The sequence below is a fragment of the Dendropsophus ebraccatus genome, unplaced genomic scaffold (genome assembly GCF_027789765.1).
Source record: "Dendropsophus ebraccatus isolate aDenEbr1 unplaced genomic scaffold, aDenEbr1.pat pat_scaffold_1308_ctg1, whole genome shotgun sequence".
Taxonomy (NCBI): Eukaryota; Metazoa; Chordata; class Amphibia; order Anura; family Hylidae; genus Dendropsophus; species Dendropsophus ebraccatus.
The window spans coordinates 3,910-27,216 of NW_027208727.1; the positions used below are offsets into that span (position 1 = coordinate 3,910).

A 23,307-nucleotide genomic window follows, 5' to 3' on the forward strand; every position below is an offset into this window, starting at 1 on the left:
AATGTATGAGTGCAGAGAGTTTAGAAAGGCCATGTATTTATTTATTTAATTATCTATTTATGTAATTTATTATATATTGATTTATTTAATGATTCTTTTATATATCATGAGTATGAATTACTATTCCTCTGCGTGTGATTCCACATAGAGAGTGAAGGTCTTTAAAACAAGGTTGCCATCTAGTGGAGCTTATATGTAACTACATTTAAGCAAACGCGTAACTCTACGCCATTTACGTACTTGAGGATTTACTGTCTACTAAGTCCTACGTCACTTCCGCCCGCAGCCATATTGGACGCGGCATGTGAGAGACATGGACGCTAGGATGACAGTAAGCGTATTATGTTTTTTATTGTTCTGATAATTTGTTTAGTGTATGCATTTGTCAACATACAGGATGCATGTTGTGACCCGGGCGGCCTGTAATTGTTACAACCTGAGAGTCCGCGATACCGGAAGTGCCGTTCTGGGACCTGTTGTACTACAGGGGGTATATGTATTGCTCTGTGTTGTGTGTTCTGTTAAGCTTGAGAAAGGCACTGAGAGATTAGTGTGCCGAAAACGCGTCGCTTGTTTTAAATAAATTTGTTATAGTAAGGACTTGGCTTGGTGAGTACATCTATTGGGAGCTGACCACATACGGCTTACTAACCACCCAGCTGGAATACCTGCGCTATGCTATTGGAAGGATCGCTTGTGGGCCCTATAGTTCTCTAAGGACCTGACTTCTTTTTGGTGTATCGACTCCTACACGCTGTGTAGATGATCCTCTGCTAAGCTGTGGTATTGATAATACGCTTTGTTATAGTGTTGTGCCTACTATTGCACAACCTCCCAAGGTGAGCACAATGATGTTTTGTGCACATTTGCTATCTAGTAACTCAGATATTGCACTAGGAAGCGCCTTTTCCCCCCCTTTTCTCTTTCTTATCAGAAGCAATCATGGCATACGATAACTTCGGCGATGTTTTACAGAAGCTCCAGTGCTGGCTCAGCCTGATTTTGAGCGCCCCTTCATACTGGAGGTGGACGCATCTGAGGTGGGTGTGGGAACAGTGTTATCCCAGGGATCTAGCACTTTTACTAACCTTCGTCCTGTTGCCTACTTCTCCAGGAAGTTCTCCCAGGCCGAATGTAATTATGATATTGGCAATAGAGAATTATTGGCTATCAAGTTGGCGTTTGATGAGTGGAGACACTTCCTGGAGGGTGCCAAAAATAAGGTGGTCGTGCTTACTGACCATAAGAACTTGATGTACTTAGACAGTGCTAATCGTCTCACCCCACGTCAAGCCAGGTGGGCCCTGTTTTTCTCTAGGTTTAACTTTGACATCACGTACCGGCCTGGTTCCAAAAATGTCAAGGCTGACGCCCTGTCTCGTAGTTTTGACATAGAAAATTCTCCCATGAACCAGCCCGATACGATTTTAAAACCCGGTGTGGTGGTGTCTGTCCTACAACAGGACCTGGTGACCCAGATCGCTGAGTCTCAGTCCTTGGCACCCCGAAATACTCCGGACTCCTGCTTGTTTGTACCTCCGGATCTTCGTCTCCGGGTCTTGGAGGAGATTCATAGCTCTGTGTTGGCTGGTCACCCAGGGGTGGCAGGGAACCAGGTTCTTGCTCTCGCGCCACTACTGGTGGCCTTTCTGGGCCCGAGATGTGAAAGCTTTTGTTGAGGCATGTGAGACTTGTGCTAGGTCCAAGGTCCCTCGAAGGCCACCTGAAGGATATTACATCCGCTACCGGTGCCTACGAGACCCATGGACACATATATCGATGGATTTCATTACTGACCTGCCCCTGTCCAGGGGAAAAACTGTCATTTGGGTAGTTGTGGATAGATTTTCCAAGATGTGCCATCTTATTCCTCTGTCCTAAGCTACCAAATGCTCGTACTTTAGCTACGCTATTTATTAATTCATATTCTACGTTTGCATGGCATCCCTGAGAATGTTGTTTCCGATAGGGGTGTTCAGTTGTGGCAAAGTTTTGGAGAGAATTCTGTGAAAAGTTGGGTATCTCCTTAATCTTTCTCGTCTGCCTTCCATCCGCAGACGAATGGTCAGGACCGAGAGAATTAACCAGTCTCTAGAGCAATTTCTGAGGTGTTTCGTGACTGATGCCCAGGACAAATGGAGAGACTTTATATCTCTAGCTGAATTTGCCTTAAATAATCATGAACAGCGCTCACTTGGTATGTCGCCATTCTTTTGTAATTTTGGTTTTAATCCTAGGTATTCCTCTACCTCATGCTGCTGAATCAGTTAACCCTTCCGCTGAAGCCATATTCTCTAAACTGTGCCCGTTTGGGCACAGAGCTTGGTTAAAGCCCAAGAGCATACAAAAAACATGCTAATAAAGACGCATACCTGGCCATCAATACATAGTAGGGAAAAGGTCTGGTTGTCTACGAGAAATCTGAGGTTAAAGGTACAATCAGGTAAACTGGCACCTAAATATGTTGGACCATACTCTATTGTGGAAGTGATTAACCCTGTTACCTTTAGATTAAAACTGCCTGCATCATTTCGCATACATAATGTGTTCCATAAAGCACTTCTGAAAAAGTATGTTCCTCCGGTTGCGCCGTCTTCTCCTCCTGCTCCCCTGGTCATCCAGGGGGAGTTGGAGTATGAGGTAGAAAAAAATCTAAATTCTCGCTGGGTACAAGGGTCTTTGCAGTAACTTGGTCCACTTGGAAAGGTTTTGGCCCAGAAGAACGGACGTGGGTTTCTGGGAAAGACATGCATGCCCCACGTCTGGTTCGACAATTTCATGCACGTAATCCGTCTAAGCCAGGTCCGTTCAATAAGGTCCTGAGGCCCCTCATAAGAGGAGGGGTACTGTCAGGAATCTGCAGTAGCCTGTGTGAACTGGACCTGGTTGTTTTTCCTTTGTGTGCCACACCCCGATTGCTTCTCAGCTTCTGGCTATGCAGGAGTAAGCTGAGAAGCTCCTGGTCTTGATTTTACACCTGTGTTGTTGCTGTGATTGACAGGTTTCTCTGCCTGTCTGTACCTGGAAGATTCAGAGCGCCGGTCCCAATAGGGATCCAGACCGGGCTCTTGGTCAGCATAAGCTAAGCACAGACTGAGTCCAGCGCTGGCTAATTAGGTGTATTCCTGGTCCTAGCTCTCCCTTGTATATTCCTGCGCTCCCCGTCCTATCCCTTCTACTGCTCGACTCGTTTTTCCTGACCTCCTGCCTGACTTGTGACTACTCTTTTGGATTACTGATTTTGTACTATGTTGCCCGTGTGGTTTGACCCGGCCTGGTTTACTATTCCTTATTGTGTTCGTCTGTCCGTATTGTTTTGTGTATCACATATATAGCGCAGGGAACGTCTCCGTGGTTGTCCGCGACCGCCTAGGGTCGGCTGAGGCAATTAGGCAGGGACAGTAGGTGGTTCAGATAGGGCCCATTGTCTGGTTGTGTCTGTGTTAGTCTGACACTTTCTTCAGGGTAATGATGGAACGGCGTGGGTCATTTCATAATTTCCCGGGATTTGATACATCCCTTAGGGATTTGATCAAATCTCTGATTCAATCATTTCACTGCAACATATGTTGCATGATTTGATCAAATTCCTGACTTTCTTCAGGAAAAATGATGGAACGGCGTTGGTCATTTCATCATTCCTGGGATTTGACCAAATCCCTCCTGGGATTTTACCAAATTCCTTATACAGTTCAGTCAAGGTGACAGTGGCCATTTTGTGACACGGAATGGCCACTCATTCTGTGTCACAGAATGGCCACTGTCATGCCACGTGTGAACATGGTCTCGGGCTGTATTCGCTTTTTTGAGAGACTTTCACATTTCCTTCTAAAATAAACTAATGGTTGGGAGGTATTATGAGTAAGGAGGAAGAGTCTCTTAATTTTAGAAATAGATAAGGGCCACAGAGATCAGACCACCAATAATCTAAAGGGCCCCCCTCATTCCATCAAAGCAGGCCAAACCCATTGATTTCATCACAACAGATCTCTATGTTAAGTGTGTGAGGGCCAAAGATGACGTCAGGGTATGTTAAAATTCAAAACCAATCATTTTGTTCGACTTAAAGGAGAAGTCCAGTAATTTATTTTTAATTAAGTATTGTATTGCCCCCAAAAGTTATACATATCACCAATATACACTTATTACGGGAAATGCGCATAAAGTGCTTTTTTCCCTACACTTACTACTGCATCAAGGCTTCACTTCCTGGATAAAATGGTGATGTCACGACCCGACTCCCAGAGCTGTGCGGGCTGTGAGGATGATAGCAGAGGGATGCTCAGTGTCCCTCCAGTGCCCTGTGTCCTTCAGTGTCCCCCTGCCATCATCCTCTCCAGCAGTCAGAGCCCGTACAGCTCTGGGAGTTGGGTCGTGACATCATTTTTGCCGGACTTCTCCTTTAAGGTCCTACCGTATGGAGCACTAATCGGCTGATTATCAGTCTATGTAATAAAGACAACGAATAGCCAAAGAAACGATCATCGGCTGATCGTTATCTTTCAATATGATGAAAAATCATTGCTGCTAACCGTGTATAACTGCATATGATACATGTGATAGTAATTCGTGGCTGACGGCTGATGAATGTGAAGAAAAAAAAATTACTTTATACATACAGTACCTGTCCATGCTCTCTGTGTTCTTTATCTTTTGCCCGCTACCTGTAGCCACTGCTGGAACTTCAGAGCCGGTCTCTCAAATGACAGGCCACTCATCTAAACACTGGGCGTGGTGCTTTCTTGTCTCAGGCAGTGATTGGCTGAACAGCTTGTCACGGCAAAGACTGGTGTATAAGCTTCCGCTGTGGCTCCTGACACCGGGAAAAAACTGGAAGGTCACCGGGGAGCACAAAGAGGTAAGTAAAAAACTTTTTTTTTCTACATACACCAAGAGCGATGTCAATTCAACCCTTGTCGAGCCTAGTAATAGGCTCTGTAAGCGGGCAAATCGGCACTCACTTATCTATAATATGGCCCTTACTCCCCTCATTTGACTGGAAACACATGTACATTCACTAAGCTAAGAGTGTATAGGAGAAAGAATGGGTGAACATATTTAGGCTGCGTTCACACTTCGTATATTTCAGTAAGTATTGCAACCAAAACCAGGAGTGGATTAAAAACACAGAAAGGATCTGTTCACACAATGTTGAAATTGAGTGGATGGCCGCCATATAACAGCAAATAACTGCCATTATTTCAATATAACAGCCGTTGTTCTAAAATAACAGCAAATATTTGCCATTAAATGGTGGCCATCCACTCAATTTCAACATTGTGGTGAACAGATCCTTTCTGTGTTTTTAATCCACTCCTGGTTTTGGTTGCAATACTGACTGAAATATACTGACTGAAATATACGTAGTGTGAACACAGCCTAAGGCTATGTTCACACTGCGTATATGTCTGGCCGCATATTTTCGCAGCCGGACATATACGCGGTAAACTCCGGCGGAGATTTACGCTACTTGCGGCCGGCTACGTACAGACCGCAAACTTATGCCCGAAGTCTACTTACGCTTCCCGAGCGCCCTACGTAGCGATCTGACAGCGGTCCTTTTACTTGAAAAGCTTCGCCTAGCCCCGGACACCCACAGAACCTTTTGGATCGGCACAAAAAGCTGCAAAAATGAAGAAATCACCACTACGTACGGGACCGCATGTAACGTTACGGACGTAAGTTCCAGCATTTTCGTACGCAAACAATGGTCTGGTTCATTTTTTTACGCCGGCACGCACAATCCGGGCGTAAGTTCATACGTAGTGTGAACTGTGCGGCCGTACTTCGTATACTTTCCATTATACGCAAACTACGTAAGTCTCCGGCTGCTTATTCACGGAACGCGCTACAGACGGAAACTTACGTAGTGTGAACATAGCCTAAAGGTGTATATGCATCTTAAAATGTACCTGTTAGAATACAGGTACACTTTAGCGATGAAATCCTCTGTTAATCCAGAAGTTCCGGTCTCCATGGATACGGAGACGCAATGAGACCTTAATGCGCGTGGCTCCCATTGGATCCGATGGAGGTCACGCGCATTATGGAAAATGGATATCATTTAGTATATGTTTTTGTGGTGCCTCACTGTATAGGAAAAATGCAAAAAGAGTCTCATTTAAGAGTCTCAAACCACGGGACTAGCCAGACATCCCTTCAGGGAAAGACCTAGGTGGCTCTGCCAAAACCACCATATTAAGTGGCCCTTTCAGTCAATATCCATCTCAGTTATGAGTCTAAGGATATGACAAGAGAAATACCAAAGCCAGGGATCCAACCACAGACAGCTGTTTCAGAAAAATGTGGCCATATAATATAATAGTGCATTTAATCAAAGTCAATAGGAAATTGTCCGGCAGTGCACACTGAGTAAAGAATAATGACCATAATTGATTACAACGTCTAAACAACGAACATGCTCATTATTTATGACCTGCTTTTGCAAAATACAGTCTTTTTTTCATCTGTTCTCACATTGTTTTTATTTCAGCTCAAAATTATGGTCAAATTTAGTTTATTTTACTATGTGTGAACCTAGCCCTAAGTTGTTTCCTGGGATTGTTATTGAATTATCATTTTAAAAATTTACTTACTGTAAATAGCAAAATGGAGACTATATCATCACCAAAGTATGTGAATGTGGTGCTAAACAAAAGTTGAAATGATGATTAGAAGCAGTTAGAAGCAAGATTCATTGTGAATCACACTGTCAATTTGCTTCATTCAGCGACGAATTCATAGTACAGTGGTTCCTTGGATTACAAGCATAATTCGTTCAGAGACCGTGCTTGCAATCCAAAATCTTAAACCAAAGCAAATTTTCCCATAAGAAATCATAGAAATGCAGACAATTGGTTCCACACCCCAAAAATAATGATTTATTATTCTGAATAACATGTAAAACTGATAAAACAAGCATTCAGAAACAGCAGAATATGTGATATTATAAATTACTGTACAGTAATGGAGAGAATGGGAAATACAAGGGCTGACTGCAGTGAGCAGGGCAGATGTGGGCACATGCATGCAGCACGCTCTGTCTGAAGAGAGAGGGGTTACAGCATTGGTCTCCAAACTGCGGCCCCCCAGCTGTTGGGAAACTTCAACTCCCATAATGCCTGGACAGCTAAAGCTTTGGATTTGGCTGTCCATGCACAATGGGAAATGTAGTTTTGTAACAGCTGCAGGGCCGCAGTTTAGAGACCCATGGGTTACAGCTATGAAGAGATTACCTCCACAGTCCTGTCCCCTGATGCAAGCCCCAGCCTGAAGTGGATCTGCTATGATTTGGAAGGTGAGGGAGACTTCCTGGGTCAGAGTACAGTGCTGTAGACCATGCTATGCAGACCATGCCCCTCCTCTATTCGCGATCATACCCAGTACAGGGAGCTCTTACAATTTTGAGCTACAATTGTGAGCTAATAAACAAAACGCTCTTGAACCAAGGTACCCACTGTAATTCGTTCCGAATTTGCTAAACATGGCAACCGCACATGTTAGTTTACAGTACGGCTGTCCAATCTCCTGCAAACCCCACTGTGATGTCAGCAACCCCCACCCTCTATATAGGGTGATTTGTTTTTCGTAGGCAGGTAGTTGATTGTGTGTAATGGAGAGCAGGATCACACCAGACAGTTAAAGGACAACTCCCAAGAGACCTGAAAAAAAAAAAAAAAACACAGACACACCATACTCACCATCCCTCCGGTGACTATCGCCACTTGAATCACTCACTGGCTACGTCTCTGTCACCTCTTTCCTCCGCCCTGCGATCTTCCTCTTTTCTGGGTCCATGGGAGAGAAAGGCTGCCAGTCCGCTTGCGCACCGGCAGCCTTTTTATTGGCTGGAGCGCATCACATGGCTTCCAACAAGCTCAGCCATCAGGACTGAGCAAGCTGAAAGCCATGTGATGCACTCCAGCCAATGAAAAGGCTGCTGTGCGCAAGTGCTGTAAAGCAGTGTCCATTATACCAAGTAACTAGGTGCCTGTTGTGCATATACCAAGTCACTGGGTGCTGGGTGTGCATTTTAATGAAGTCACTGGGATCAGTGAAGACAGCGTCTGTGTTAAAGTGTACTGTCGTTTAATTTTTTTGCAGAAATCAATAGGCGATATTAAGAAACTTTGTAATTGGGTTTATTAGCCGAAAAAATGCATTTTTATCATGAAAAAGCAGTTTGAAGCTCTCCCCTGTCTTCATTGTTCTCTATGGAGAGGGGAGGGAGATGAGGCACCAAAACACGACAACAAAGAGTTAATTTACAGCTACATCACTGGGCTATCTCCACTTAAGTCAGCCACTGACCTCTCTGACCTCTTAATAGAGGCTTTCACATAGCTCCCCATTGTGTAATCCTTGATTTCTCTGCTGCTGACTAATCTCCCTCCTTCCCTTCTCCCCTCTCCATGGAACAGACAGGGGAATGTCTGATGCAACAAGACATGATTTCCTGATAATCAGCTGTAAATGGAAGAGAGGAGGGGGGGGGGGGGGCTGGGAAAAGTCTTTTTGAATGCAGATAATGGCCTATTTGCCTAATAAACCCAATTACAAAGATTCTTAAAATCGCCAGTACTATTGATTTCTGCAAAAAAAAAAAAAAAAAAAAAAAGACTGACTCACTGGGTGGACTTACAGCTCAGTTACCAATATCCACTGCTGTCCTGGGAGAAAATTGATATCATGCCGCTAATCTACCAAGTTCCATTATTTGACCCAATATTTGCAGCCCTTGCAAAAAGAATTTTCAGATACTTGGCTCATTTCTCTCTCTATATCTATCTATCTATCTATCTATCTATCTATCTATCTATCTATCTATAAATATATATATAATGATTGTTCTCCACCATATCATTTTTAAATTAACATTTTAAATTAACATTTTCTTTCCAGAATTGGTGGGTCTATTCCTATTGTCTTCTCATACTTCTCAGAATTCCTGGCCCAGGAAAAGCGGGGAGAGCATTTGAGCTGGTTGAGTATGTTCTGGATGATCGGGGGTATCTATGCCTCAGCCATGGCCTGGGCTATTATTCCTCATTATGGTGAGTTATATAAAGCCTTCTGGCTATGTTTATACCTTTTGTGACAGTGAATGCATACAAGCATGAGTGTTGTGTTTTTTTTTTTTTTTTTTTGTTTGTTTTTAAGAAATCTGAGTCTGTAGAAGGTTAGAACTGGATAGCAAGTTTAAAGGGGTTCACCAATTAAAACTTTCCTGTAAAAGATTGCGTTCTCCAAATTGACCCACGGCTCCTTTGTTTTGAATTGAGTCACAGGTCAGTATGTGACCCATGGCCCTATTCAAAACAAAGGAGCAGGGGGCCATCTGGAATTGGCCGGGGTGGGGGGGGAAGGGGGTTTGCATGGAGGTCGGATAGGGAACAAGTACGTGTGGATTGAGGACAAGTAAGGTTTTAATTGAAAAACCCTTTAGTAAAAAAAAAGGACATTGCAACATTATAGATAGATAGAGATATAGATATATATTTTACAATTTACTGGCAAGACCCCAATATTACTGAAGTGCATGCAGTGATTGGCTTGTCCAGTAGTGATTCTCTAAAGTACAGTGTGATACTGCATATTTACATTTACCAGGAATAGTTGCTTCTTTGGGCACCAGATGGGGGTGATTTCATTTTATTTTTTCTGGGACCCTGTGGGATCTATGCAGGACCCTGAAAATACTCCTGTCCTCTACATAGAAAGTAATTTATAGTCTCCAGTAGGCCTTATGACTGTTGTACACAAGAATTTGCTTTATCCCTAGTAGTTATTTTCTTATTTTCCTTTAAATCTTCTTTTTTTTTTCTTCTCTTTTTGGGGTGACATTTCAGAATTAATTACCAGTTTATCATAGAGTTTTGGTCTCAACTTAAATTGGTTTCAACACACAATGGTTTCAACATACAATGGTTGTCCTGGATCCAATTAATATTGTATGTTGAGGGGACCACTGTATAGTGTAATGATTGTAAATATGTATCATTGTAGAGCTAGGTTCACACTCTGTATGTGTGCGGCTGTAATTTTTATGGGGCTGTAAATGTGCGGTGTGAAATTGCGGCCGTGGAAAAAAATAGACATGCGGCTCAAAACATACGGTCATTTACTTGGAAATCTGGTTCAACTAAAAATAACTAATAAATCTTAAGAAAGTGATGCAAACACCTCTGGATGCATCTGGGAAAGCAGGGAAACAGTTTACATGAACCGCTATTACCGGGGTTTGCGATCCTCTGCAGTATGCCGAATGCCGATGTCTCTCATGGTTAATATATTGAATTAATAAAACACATTTTCGTTGTAATAAAGTCCCTTTCATTGTTCAATAATTAAATTTAAACGATTCCATTATTTTGCAATTAAATATATACTGTTAAAATAAATATATATATATAAATAAATGTATATTATATATATATATTTATTTTTTGACAGTATATTTAATTGCACAATGATGGATTCATTAGAATTAAATTATAGAACAACGAAACTGATTTTATTTCAACCAAAATGTGTTTTATTAATTAAATATTAATTAGTACAGGAAGCTCCATAAGCCGTTAATTCATATTCCCGGCAATAGAGCATTCTGTACTAATCATCACTTTACTTTAATTAAAACATCAAATGTTTCTTCTAATTATGATATGACAATAGCATTATTAGAAGAAACATTTAGAATTATATGTGCGTTCAGCTGATTGGCTGATCAGCTGAGAGCACATATAATTAGCCAGTCCGCAGTACAGTCACTTCATTGTGCTGCGGACCAGCGAAGAGGACACATCGGGGTGAGTATAGAGCTCTCCCCACCCCTCCCCAGCACTGCACCCCTCCCAGCAAGGAAGGGGGGTCACTTAACCCCTTCCTTGCTGGGATGGGTGCAGTCTGACATCAGTCTGGCCCCCAAGGGGTTAAGGGGGATGCAATACATCCTCCCTTAACCCCTTGGGGGCCAGACTGTAAGCAGCGATCTGTAAAGATGCTGCATACTGTAAGGAGCACAACACTGCTCACAATGATGGGTGTTGTGCTCCTGTTTGTGTGTTTTTTGTGTGTTTCTCCCTTTTTGTTTTTCAGATATCGGTATCCTGGGGATTACGTCGGATTCCGTGGACTACGTCGATGACCAGCGGTTGTGGTTTTTTTTTATAAAATGGTCAATGAGGGGTGTGGGGGTGTTTTTATTTGAATAAAAATTTTTTTAACTTGTGTCTTGTCTTTATTTCTTTACTTTATAGACTTAGTAGTGGAAGCCGTCTAATAGACGGAATCCATTACTAAGTTGGGGCCTAGTGTTAGCCGGTATAAAATGGCTAACACTAACCCCCTATTATTACCCAGTACCCAATGCCACCAGGGGTAATGGGAAGAGCCGGGTGCCAGTGGTCCCGGAGCGTCAAATTGGCGCTCCTGGACCGGGCGGCAGCAGGCTGGTAAGATTTAGGCTGGGGAGGGCCTAAACCAATGGCTCTTCCCACCCTGGTGTTACCAGGCTGCTGTCGTTTGGTTTTTAACCCGGCTGGTTATAAAAATAGGGGGAACCTATGCGGGTTTTTTTTTAAATAAATAAATAATAAAAAAAAACCCGCATAGGGTCCCCCCTATTTTTATAACCAGGCCGGGTTAAAAACCAAGCGACAGCAGCCTGGTAACACCAGGGTGGGAAGAGCCATTGGTTTAGGCCCTCCCCAGCCTAAATCTTACCAGCCTGCTGCCGCCCGGTCCAGGAGCGCCAATTTTGACGCTCCGGGACCACTGGCACCCGGCTCTTCCCAGTACCCCTGGTGGCATTGGGTACTGGGGTAATAATAGGGGGTTAGTGTTAGCCATTTTATACCGGCTAACACTAGGCCCCAACTTAGTAATGGATTCCGTCTATTAGACGGCTTCCACTACTAAGTCTATAAAGTAAAGAAATAAAGACAAGACACAAGTTAAAAATTTTTTTTATTCAAATAAAACACCCCCACACCCCTCATTGACCATTTTATAAAAAAAAACCACAACCGCTGGTCATCGATGTAGTCCACGGAATCCGACGTAATCCCCAGGATACCGATATCTGAAAAACAAAAAGGGAGAAACACACAAAAAACACACAAACAGGAGCACAACACCCATCATGTGAGCGGTGTTGTGCTCCTTACAGTATGCAGCATCTTTACAGATCGCTGCTTACAGTCTGGCCCCCAAGGGGTCAAGGGAGGATGTATTGCATCCCCCTTAACCCCTTGGGGGCCAGACTGATGTCAGACTGCAACCCATCCTAGCAAGGAAGGGGTTAAGTGACCCCCCTTCCTTGCTGGGAGGGGTGCAGTGCTGGGGAGGGGGTGGGGAGAGCTCTATACTCACCCCGATGTGTCCTCTTCGCTGGTCCGCAGCACAATGAAGTGACTGTACTGCGGACCGGCTAATTATATGTGCGCTCAGCTGATCAGCCAATCAGCTGAACGCACATATATTTCTAAATGTTTCTTCTAATAATGCTATTGTGATAACATAATTAGAAAAAACATTTGATGTTTTAATTAAAGTAAAGTGATGATTAGTACAGAATGCTCTATTGCCGGGAATATGAATTAACGGTTTATGGAGCTTCCCGTACTAATAAATATTTAATTAATAAAACACATTTTCGTGGAAATAAATTCAGTTTAGTTGTTCAATAATTTAATTCTAACTAATCAATCATTGTGCAATGAAATATACTGTCAAAAAATAAATATATAGATAAATATACATTTATTTATATATCTATTTATTTTAACAGTATATTTAATTGCAAAATGATGGATTCGTTAGAATTAAATTATTGAACAACGAAAGTGTCTTATTACAAAGAAAATGTGTTTTATTAATTTAATATATTAACTATTAGAGGCATCGGCATTCGGCATCATTGCCAGGCTATTTTTGAAGTACTCCGTACGGACCGCCTGTCAATCCACGGCCGCATATTCAGCCGCAAACAATGGTCTTATTCATTTTTTACGGGTCCGTTTACGATAGGGCCGTAGATTCATAGATAGTGTGCACTGTGCAGCCGTATATCCTATACTTTCCAGCGTTCGCATGAACCACCAAAATACCGCCGCACAATTACAGCTGCAAATACAGCCGCACACTTACATAGTCTGAACCTGGCCTAAAAGTGTATAATTTACAAAGTACCATGGAGGGTAGCATGTATGTGGTTAGCTCTTGCTTTTCATCCAACTTGGTAAGCTTTTGCACTCATCAACTGAGCTTCTAACAAGTTAAAATCTTACACTCGTAACCAAGAAGAATCTTATCTCAATGCCTTTACCATAAACCTTGTTCATGTATAGCAATTACCTTGTTATCCCCACAGGATGGAGTTTCCAGATGGGTTCAGCATATCAGTTCCATAGCTGGCGGGTGTTTGTCTTGGTTTGTGCATTTCCTTCTGTGTTTGCCATTGGAGCTCTGAACACTATGCCAGAGAGTCCTCGCTTCTATTTAGAGGTATAATACGATTTGAACATCTGTTTTAACAATATTCTTCTTTTTTTTTTGCCCTCAAATTCAGTTTTGTTATTTTAAAAATATCAAGAAAAGAAAATGCTAAATATAAATGCTGCCTGAGCTGCCAATGCAGAGACACTATAACAAGTAATTCAGAGATTTGATGAAGTGATAAAACATTGGAGAATTTAACAAATTTATTGAAGCTGACACTGCAGGTAGTTATACGCTAATCTTAAATTTCCCTAGTTTTGAGCTGAATTTATCACAGAAAATCAAATAAAGAAAGGATTCAGAAGAATCACAAAAATGTGCAAGACAGCAAATTCATAATAAGCAATATATTATTTGTTAACAAGAAAAAAAAATTATTAAAAATTCATAAAACGAGATGAAAAGCAATATCATACACAAGAAAAATCAGTAAGGGGACAATTGATTACAGTTACATGATTCTGTATTGCATAATTATATATTGCACATGTTTAAGGTTATATCAGCAAAAAATTACATGTATCTACAGACAAGGAGAGAAAGGAGCGCTGTATCTACCACTAGATGGCAATAGGTCATAAAAAGTATGTATATAAGTCCAATGAAGCAACTTGAACAGTAAAAATAGGTATTGCAGACACAGAAGTGTACTGCACACAATAGAAATCAGATGCTTACAAGGGAATAGAAAGTAAACAAAAAAATCAAAATGATGTACTAGATGTCCCATACACCTACTCGCCCTACGCGTGTTTCGCGTTGCCTTGTCAAGGGTGAATTTATACATAGAACAAACCAGCAAAAATGTGTGACTACATCACAGATGTCAAACTCAGGCCCTCCACCTATTACAAAACTACAAATCCCATCATGCCTGGACCAAGCATGATAGGAATTGAAGTTTTTAACAGCTGGAGGGCCTGAGTTTACACCCCTGCCTTACATCATTTTTTTTTTTTACTCCTTTTTGTTTTTTAAGAGTATTCTGAAATGTCTGAAGAGACCTGATGCCTCTGCCCCTTGTAGTATATCCCTCCTCCCTGTGAAGGTGCCCCATGTAGTATAGCCCTTTGCGTTGTGTGGGTCTTTCAGCCTCTCGTTGCAGGGACTGTGTAGCCCCCACATAGTATATCCCCCTCTTTTGTAGCCCCCGCTTAGTATAGGCTCCTTTGTAGTAGGGCTGGGCGATATGGCCAAAAATAAAATCTCGATTTTTAAAAATTTTTGGACGATTCTCGATTTAAATCTCGATTTTTTTCTCTTTTTGCTAAACAAACAGGACATTTTTCTCCCTGCAGCATCAGAAACTATTTTTATAGACGTTTGAGACAACAACCATATTGCTTCCCAGTGTAACAGTGCTCCTCCCGTGCCCCTATGTAGTAGACAAGCCCATTGTGTGCCCCATAATAAGTAGTTTTCCCAAATATGTGCCCTATGTACTAGTGTACTAGTAGTAGTACAGATGAGGGGATTAGCAGTACAGGTAAAGATGAGGGGTGTAGTAGTGGTACAGATGAGGGGTGTAGTAGTAGTAGTACAGGAACAGATGAGGGGTGCAGTAGTAGTAGTGCAGGTAAAGATGAGGGGTGTAGTAGTAGTAGTACAGGTACAGATGAGGAGTGTAGTAGTAGTACAGGTAAAGATGAGGGGTGTAGTAGTAGTACAGATGAGGGGTGTAGTAGTAGTACAGGTACAGATGAGGGGTGTAGTAGTAGGGTTGCAGGTAAAGATGAGGGGTGTAGTAGTAGGGTTGCAGGTAAAGATGAGGGGTGTAGTAGTAGTACAGGTACAGATGAGGGGTGTAGTAGTAGTACAGGTACAGATGAGGGGTGTAGTAGTAGGGTTGCAGGTAAAGATGAGGGGTGTAGTAGTAGTACAGGTAAAGATGAGGGGTGTAGTAGTAGTACAGGTACAGATGAGGGGTGTGGTAGTAGTACAGGTACAGATGAGGGGTGTGGTAGTAGTACAGGTACAGATGAGGAGTGTAGTAGTACAGGTACAGATGAGGAGTGTAGTAGTAGTAGTACATGTACAGATGAGGGGTGTAGTAGTAGTACAGGTACAGATGAGGGGTGTAGTAGTAGTACAGGTAAAGATGAGGGGTGTAGTAGTAGTACAGGTACAGATGAGGAGTGTGGTAGTAGTACAGGTACAGATGAGGGGTGTGGTAGTAGTACAGGTACAGATGAGGAGTGTAGTAGTAGTAGTACAGGTAAAGATGAGGGGTGTAGTAGTAGTACAGGTACAGATGAGGAGTGTAGTAGTAGTACAGGTAAAGATGAGGGGTGTAGTAGTAGTACAGGTACTGATGAGGGGTGTAGTAGTAGTACAGGTATAGATGAGGGGTGTAGTAGTAGTACAGGTAAAGATGAGGGGTGTAGTAGTAGTACAGGTACTGATGAGGGGTGTAGTAGTAGTACAGGTACTGATGAGGGGTGTAGTAGTAGTACAGGTAAAGATGAGGGGTGTAGTAGTAGTACAGGTACTGATGAGGGGTGTAGTAGTAGTACAGGTACTGATGAGGGGTGTAGTAGTAGTACAGGTAAAGATGAGGGGTGTAGTAGTAGTACAGGTACTGATGAGGGGTGTAGTAGTAGTACAGGTAAAGATGAGGGGTGTAGTAGTAGTACAGGTAAAGATGAGGGGTGTAGTAGTAGTAGTACAGGTACTGATGAGGGGTGTAGTAGTAGTACAGGTACTGATGAGGGGTGTAGTAGTAGTACAGGTAAAGATGAGGGTCAGGGACATAGCTAAGAGCATGGGGCAGACTGGGCTGGAGAGCATGGGGTACACTGGGCTGGAGAGCATGGGGTACACTGGGGGGGGCAAGTATGGGGCACACTGGGGGGAGCAAGGGGCAGACTAGGGGGGAAAGGCATGGGGTACACTGGGGGGAGCATGGGGCAGATCGGGGGGAGAATAGGGCAGATCGGCAGGGGCATGGAGCAGACCGGGGCAGGAGGGAACATACCTGGTGTACCCGCTCTGCGCGGGCGCACACCACCGGAACTTGCGCTCTCCTCCCGCCCGCACTACTCCCCGCAGCGGACCCGCCCCCATAGCCGGACGTATACACGCGCTTCCTCCCGGCCGCACATGGAGGTCCCCGGAGGAGGCTGCAGATACTGAAGCATCGGGTGATAGTGTCGCTGCTGTACAGCTCCAGCACCGCAGCGATCACCCGATGCTTCAGTATCTGCAGCCTCCTCCGGGGACCTCCATGTGCGGCCGGGAGGAAGCGCGCGTACACGTCCGGCTATGGGGGCGGGTCAGAGGCGGGGACATAGGACGCTGCTGGGCGCTCTCGCTCCTCACGCTGTTTCAGTAGCTGGAGGATGTGAGCAGCCCGCCCGCGCGCCCAAATCCAATGATTTTTTTGGAAAATCGATTTTCGATTTTCCAGAAAAGTCAAATCGATTCTCAAATTCTGGGCGAATTAATAGAATTAATTTGATTAATCGCCCAGCCCTACTTTGTAGTCACCAAATACTATAGGTACCTGTGTAGTCCCCACATAGTATAGGCCCCCCAAAGTACCCCCCCCCCATAGTATAGGCCCCTTTGTAGCCCCCACATAGTATAGGCCCTCTGCGTGTAGTCCCCACATAGTATAGGTCCCCCCTGTGTAGCCCCCCACATAATATAGGACCCCTTTGTAGCTGCCACATAGTATAGGCTCCTTTGTAGCCCCCCTACATAGTATAGGACCCCCATAGTATAGGTCTCCTGTGTAGCCCCTATATAGTATAGGCACCCTTGTGTAGCCACCATATAATATAGCGCCCCCCCCCCCCCCCCAGGTAGCCTGCACATAGTATAGGCCTCCTTTGTAGCAGCATTCATTTAAAAGTATGCTCACACAAAAGTATGCTCACCTCTCCTGGATGCAGCAGCATCGCCTCTTTCTTCCTGGAGCTCTGGTCTAATAGCTGCTCTTACAAGTTCAATGAGCTTGTGGCACAGGCAGCCTGCTACACACTGGCCTCAGAAGCTCACTGCTCCGGCCCCATGACACCTGTACATCTTTCCTCTCTTGCTCGGCTGCGGGCATGTCATGTGAGCTGCATTGATGATGTCACATGTCCTAAACTAAGCAGGAGAGAAGTACGGGTGCCGAGTGGCTGGAGCAGTGAGCTTCCGGAGATGGTGTGTAGCAGGCTGCCTGTGCCTGAAGCTCAGAGATCTGGAAGCTGCAGCCCCAGATTGGTAAGCAGGGCCGGACTGGGACTGTAAATTAGCCCTGGCATTTCAACGCATACAGGCCCACTTACCATATGGTGAAAATTATATGATAAAATGTCACTGCAGCACAGACACTATATACCATATAATCTTGTTGGACATACTGGGAGCTACAATTCTCAGCAGTTCCTGAAGGTCTATAGCTGTCAGGGTATGCAGGGAGTTGTAGTTCACAATTGATGGTGTTAGGTATTACACAGTGGTCTATTACTAGAGATGAGCGAATAGTGAAATATTCGATTCGATTGGATTATATTCACATAGCTCCCGATATTCGACTATTCGAACGAATATCGAATCCCATTATAGTCTGTGGGAGAAAAATCCTTGGGACCTGGAAATCAATATTCAGGAAATGATGCCAACACCACTGGATGCATATGGGACAGGAGGGGAAGCATGTATGCATGCCTCTGAGGCTGCCTAATCACACCATTGCGCCAAATTCTGGGCAACGGCATGGCAGTGATCACACAGTGAACCATTAAAACAGAGGTAGCATATAAACCATCCCAAAATTGGTGACAGCAAGCAAGGTTACTGTGTGTTTCCATTCAGTGACAGCAAACAAGGCTACTGGGTGTTTCCATTCATAGACAGTAAACAAGAGTACTGGGTGTTTCCATTCATTTCAGCAAACAAGGACACTGGGTGTTTCCATTCAATGACAGCAAACAAGGTCGCTGGGTGTTTCCACTCAGTGACAGCAAACAATGTTACTGAGTGTTTGCATTCAGTGACAGCAAACAAGAGTACTGGGTGTTTCGATTCATTGACAGCAAACAAGGTTACTGGGTGTTTCCATTCAGTGACAGCAAACAAGGACACTGGGTGTTTCCATTAAATGACAGCAAACAAGGCTACTGGGTGTTTCCATTCATTGACAGCAAACAAGAGTACTGGGTGTTTTCATTCATTGACAGCAAACAAGGTTACTGGGTGTTTCCATTTAAATATGTAGTAGCAAATCTACAAGGGGTAGTGCAAGCACTCTGCTGACCAAGTGCTTTGTGCTGCTGATACGTGGTAGACTGCTAGATCTAAAAAAAAAAAGAAAAAAGAGTAGTACGTGTGTTCATCCAGTGCTACATGCTGCTACGTCATACATAAATACACAGGGTGGTACAAGCAGGCTGCTGTGCTACTATAAGGCACTCTGTTTACCAAGTGCTACGTGCTACACAATACAGCCGACCAGCTGTACCTATAAAATATTCATACACCCTTTAGTAACCAGGTAATTCACCTGTATAACATAGAATTGTGACTTTATTACCGGCGATTTTGGGGTGTCAGATGCTTTCCCTGCTGTCCCAGTGGCATTCCAGTGGTGTTGGCATAATTTCCTGAGGTGTCATTGTGGACTTGGAGACCTCCAAGTGGTCGAATAGCTGTTTTTCAATAACCGAATACTTGTTCCCATAGACTTTAATGGGATCGAATATTCGATCAAATATTAAAATTTTAGGAGATATGCGTACGCATATCGAATATTCTAGATTCGTTACGAACTTTCTCAAAGTTCGGTTCGGCGACGAACCGAACTTTTTGTGAAGTTCGTAACTAATCTGGTTCGTTACGGTTCGGTTCGCTCATCCCTACTCCTGATCCCTTTGAAAGAATGATGTGTACATACATTGAACGATTTGCTAACTGTTAACCCTTTAAGGACCATGCCCAAAATGACCCCGTGGACTGCGCAAATTTTGATTCGTTTTTACCTTCTTCCCTTCTAAGAGGTCTAGCACTTTTAGTTTTCTATCTACAAGGCCGAGTAAGTGCTTGTTTTTTACAGGAATAGTTGTACTGTGTAATGGCGCCTTTCATTTTACCATAACATGTATGACGGAATTCCAAAATTATTATTTAGGAAGATATAAATTGGTGAAATCGTAAAAAAAAGTATGCAATATGGTAACTTTTGGGGGGTTCCCGTGTTTACGTTATGCACTATATGGTAAAAGCGACATGATACTATTATTCGAACACAAACACTTGCAGGTTTACACATATTCTCTAATGTTATATATTTTTTTTAAATAAAATCCTTTTTTTTGGGCAAATAATTATTAATAAAATAGGCCTATTGTGACACTTATAACGGTTTTATTTTTCACCTATGGGGCTGCATGAGGTGTCATTTTTTCCGCCATGATCTCTAGTTTTTATTAATACCATATTTGTTAAGATCGGACGTTTTGATCACTTTTTAATAATTTTTTTAAAAAAAATAATGTAACATCAAATCGGTAATCAGCGCACTTTTTTCCCTCTTTTCGTGTACGCCGTTCGCCGTTTGCAATTGTTATATTTTAATAGATCTGACAATTACGCACAATACGGTATATTATATGTTAATTTATTTTTATATGTTTTATTTATATAATGGGAAAGGGGGATGATTTAAACTTTTATTGGGGGGGGGGGGTTGGGGTAGTGTACTGGTGTTTTAAATTATTATTATTATTTTTTACATGTTTGAAGTCCCTTTGGGGGACTTTTACATTCATTAGTTTAATTTCTTCAGGCCCCCTTCACACGTCCGGAAAAACCATCCGGATTTCCTATCAGGAAATCCGGACGGATTTCCGGACCTATACACTTTAATTAGTCACGGACACCCTTCCGGATTTTTCCGGAAAGGTGTCCGTTCCGGAAAATAGATCCGGAAAAAATAGGACATGTCCTATTTTTATCTGGAATTCCGGCCCGGACGCTCCCATAGAAGTCTATGGGAGCGCCGGAATCACGGGCGCTTTCCTGAAGTACATCAGGAAAGTGCCTGTGATTCCGGATAAGTGAGAGTCGGCAGGCCCCTGCAACCACTGGCACCGCTACCTCCCCGCCACACAGGCAGCGGCAGCACAGGCCTCCCTCCCGGCGCCACGACCCCCGCCCCCGGACAGCTTCCACCGACTCCGCCCCCTCCCCCGGAGCGGACAGCTTCCAACCCCCGCACCCCCCCCCCCCCGGACCAGACAGCATGCACCTTCAACGCCCCCGCCCCCCCCCCCGCACCTAGCCCCCCCCCCGGACCCGTACACACAACAACAGCGCCCCCCCCCCCCCCCCCCCCCCCCCCCCCCCGGAACTCACCACTCTTCGCTGCACCCCCAGACCGGACAGCAGCCGCCCGATCACCCAGCTCGCCACTCTTCTCTGCACCTCCTCCGGCCCGCCCGGGACTCACCACCAGCCGCCGACGACAGGTGAGATACAACATCCCCCCCCCCCCCGAACTAAAACTCCCATCATGCAGGCCATTATGGGACTTGTACTTCTGCTGCCTGTGGCCATCCAGGTTGCAGAAGTACAACTCCCATCATGAGCAAGTAGAAAATAATCCAATGCACTCACCGATCAGATGCACTCTTCAGTGATTTATTGTGTTCGTATCAAACCGGGGAGGGGGAAGGGTGGAATAGGTGCGGGAGCGTCTCTGCAGTAACAACAGTTTCACGCCGTAGCGCTTTGTCAAGTTCAGAGTACGTCACTACCGGGATAGGAGTGTCTTATATACAATTAGTGCACACATGTGCCAAAACAGAAAAGACAGAAAAACAAAAGTGCAAGTAATAAACAGATAAACAACATATCCATTAAAGAAAAAGTCTTACAAGAAAACACTCCAGTCGTTTCTTTCATTGAGCCCGTTGGGGCCGATAGCGTCTAATTCTGCTATCCATATAGCTTCTCTTCTGAGAAGCCTCTGATGCTTATCCCCTCCTCTCTCTTTCGGATCGATCCTTTCCAGACCTAGGAAGCGCAAGCACTTTGCGTCTCCTGCATGGACCGTGTTCACATGGTCTATTAGACGGGGAACACCTTTCCCCGTTCTAATAGAATACATGTGTTCTTTGAATCGGGTCCAGATGGGTCTTTTAGTTTTCCCTATATAAAAACGGTTGCATGGACATATAATGCCGTACACTATGAATACTGATCTGCATGTAATTAAATTATGGATGTAGCAATCTACGCCATTAAGTTTAATATAGTCGGTGGCAATGAGTTGGGAACAGTAATTGCAAGTCCCACAGCGTTTGTTACCTTTAAGGTGAGTGTGTGTGAGCCATTCACTGCCAGTTTTTTTCAGGGACGGTGTTCATATTAAGAACATCGCCAATGGTGTGATTTTTTTCTGTAAGTGATAAGGGGGCCATGTGTAGCAATGTGACCAATATCTTCGTCCTGCTCAAGTATGTGCCAATGCCTACGTATACTAAGTGCTATGATGTTATTGAGCGGAGAATTTTGGAAGGCAAAAGTAAATCTTTTTTGCTGTGTCTTAGTAGAGGTTTTTTTATCTCTTAATAGACTATCTCGGGATATTGTGTCTATCTTCCTTCTAGCTTGAGCAATGATTTTGGGAGGATATTGTCTAGCTAAAAGTCTAGATTCTAATTGTTTAGCTTGACAGGAGAACGAATGTTCCGTGTTATTTATTCTTTTTAAGCGGACTAATTGGCCAAAGGGGATGGAGTTCTTAACACTAGTGGGGTGGGAGCTAGCATAATGGAGGATCGAGTTACAAGCTGTTTTCTTCCTAAAGACAGATGTCAAGAGGTGGCCGTCTTTTATGTCAACTTGGCCATAGGATCTACCACCGAGTTCCTGTCGCAATTCCTGGACTGGGTACTGAGACCTCTCCTGGTGGAGACACCAGGGTACCTTAAGGACTCGGGTGATTTCATTAATGCCCTTGAACATATTCACCTCACAGAGGGATGCATTTTGGCATCCATTGACGTTGAGAGCCTCCACACCCGCATCCCGCATGATGCGGGTGTAGAGGCGATCGACTGGTTCATGGCCAGGTGCGATAAGTCCCCTGAATTCAGGGACTTTGTCAGGGAATCTCTGCTTTTCATTTTGAACAACAATGTCTTTTTATTTCAGGATCAGTGGTACGTGCAGGAGATCGGGACGGCAATGGGCACGCCGGTCTCCTGCACGTACGCAAATCTATTTTTGGCTAAACTTGAGAATGATTTAGTGTTCAATACCCGTAATCCATACATCGGCAACGTCAAGGCATACTTTAGGTATGTCGACGACGTGTTCGTTGTATGGGAGGGATCCCATAGCAGTTTTGCACAATTTGTAGAGTTTCTCAATTCCTCTAATGGAGTAAATATGCTGTTCACATACAAAGTGGGGGGTTTATCCCTAGACTTCCTAGACGTCCAAGTTGACATAAAAGACGGCCACCTCTTGACATCTGTCTTTAGGAAGAAAACAGCTTGTAACTCGATCCTCCATTATGCTAGCTCCCACCCCACTAGTGTTAAGAACTCCATCCCCTTTGGCCAATTAGTCCGCTTAAAAGAATAAATAACACGGAACATTCGTTCTCCTGTCAAGCTAAACAATTAGAATCTAGACTTTTAGCTAGACAATATCCTCCCAAAATCATTGCTCAAGCTAGAAGGAAGATAGACACAATATCCCGAGATAGTCTATTAAGAGATAAAAAAACCTCTACTAAGACACAGCAAAAAAGATTTACTTTTGCCTTCCAAAATTCTCCGCTCAATAACATCATAGCACATAGTATACGTA

General features: G+C 43.7%; 1 protein-coding gene across 1 annotated transcript in view; it reads left to right on the forward strand.

Annotated features, from left to right (window-relative positions):
- Window positions 1-298: 298 nt before the first annotated feature.
- LOC138775082 (synaptic vesicle glycoprotein 2A-like) overlaps window positions 299-23,307 on the forward strand; it is a gene marked incomplete at its 3' end in the record, with an annotated part of 41,639 nt that continues 18,630 nt past the window's right edge. The window contains exons 1-3 of the mRNA XM_069955809.1: window positions 299-331; window positions 8,902-9,053; window positions 13,373-13,506. Of these exons, the coding sequence (XP_069811910.1) occupies window positions 8,990-9,053; window positions 13,373-13,506 (198 nt within the window). The remainder of the gene's footprint in view (window positions 332-8,901; window positions 9,054-13,372; window positions 13,507-23,307) is intronic.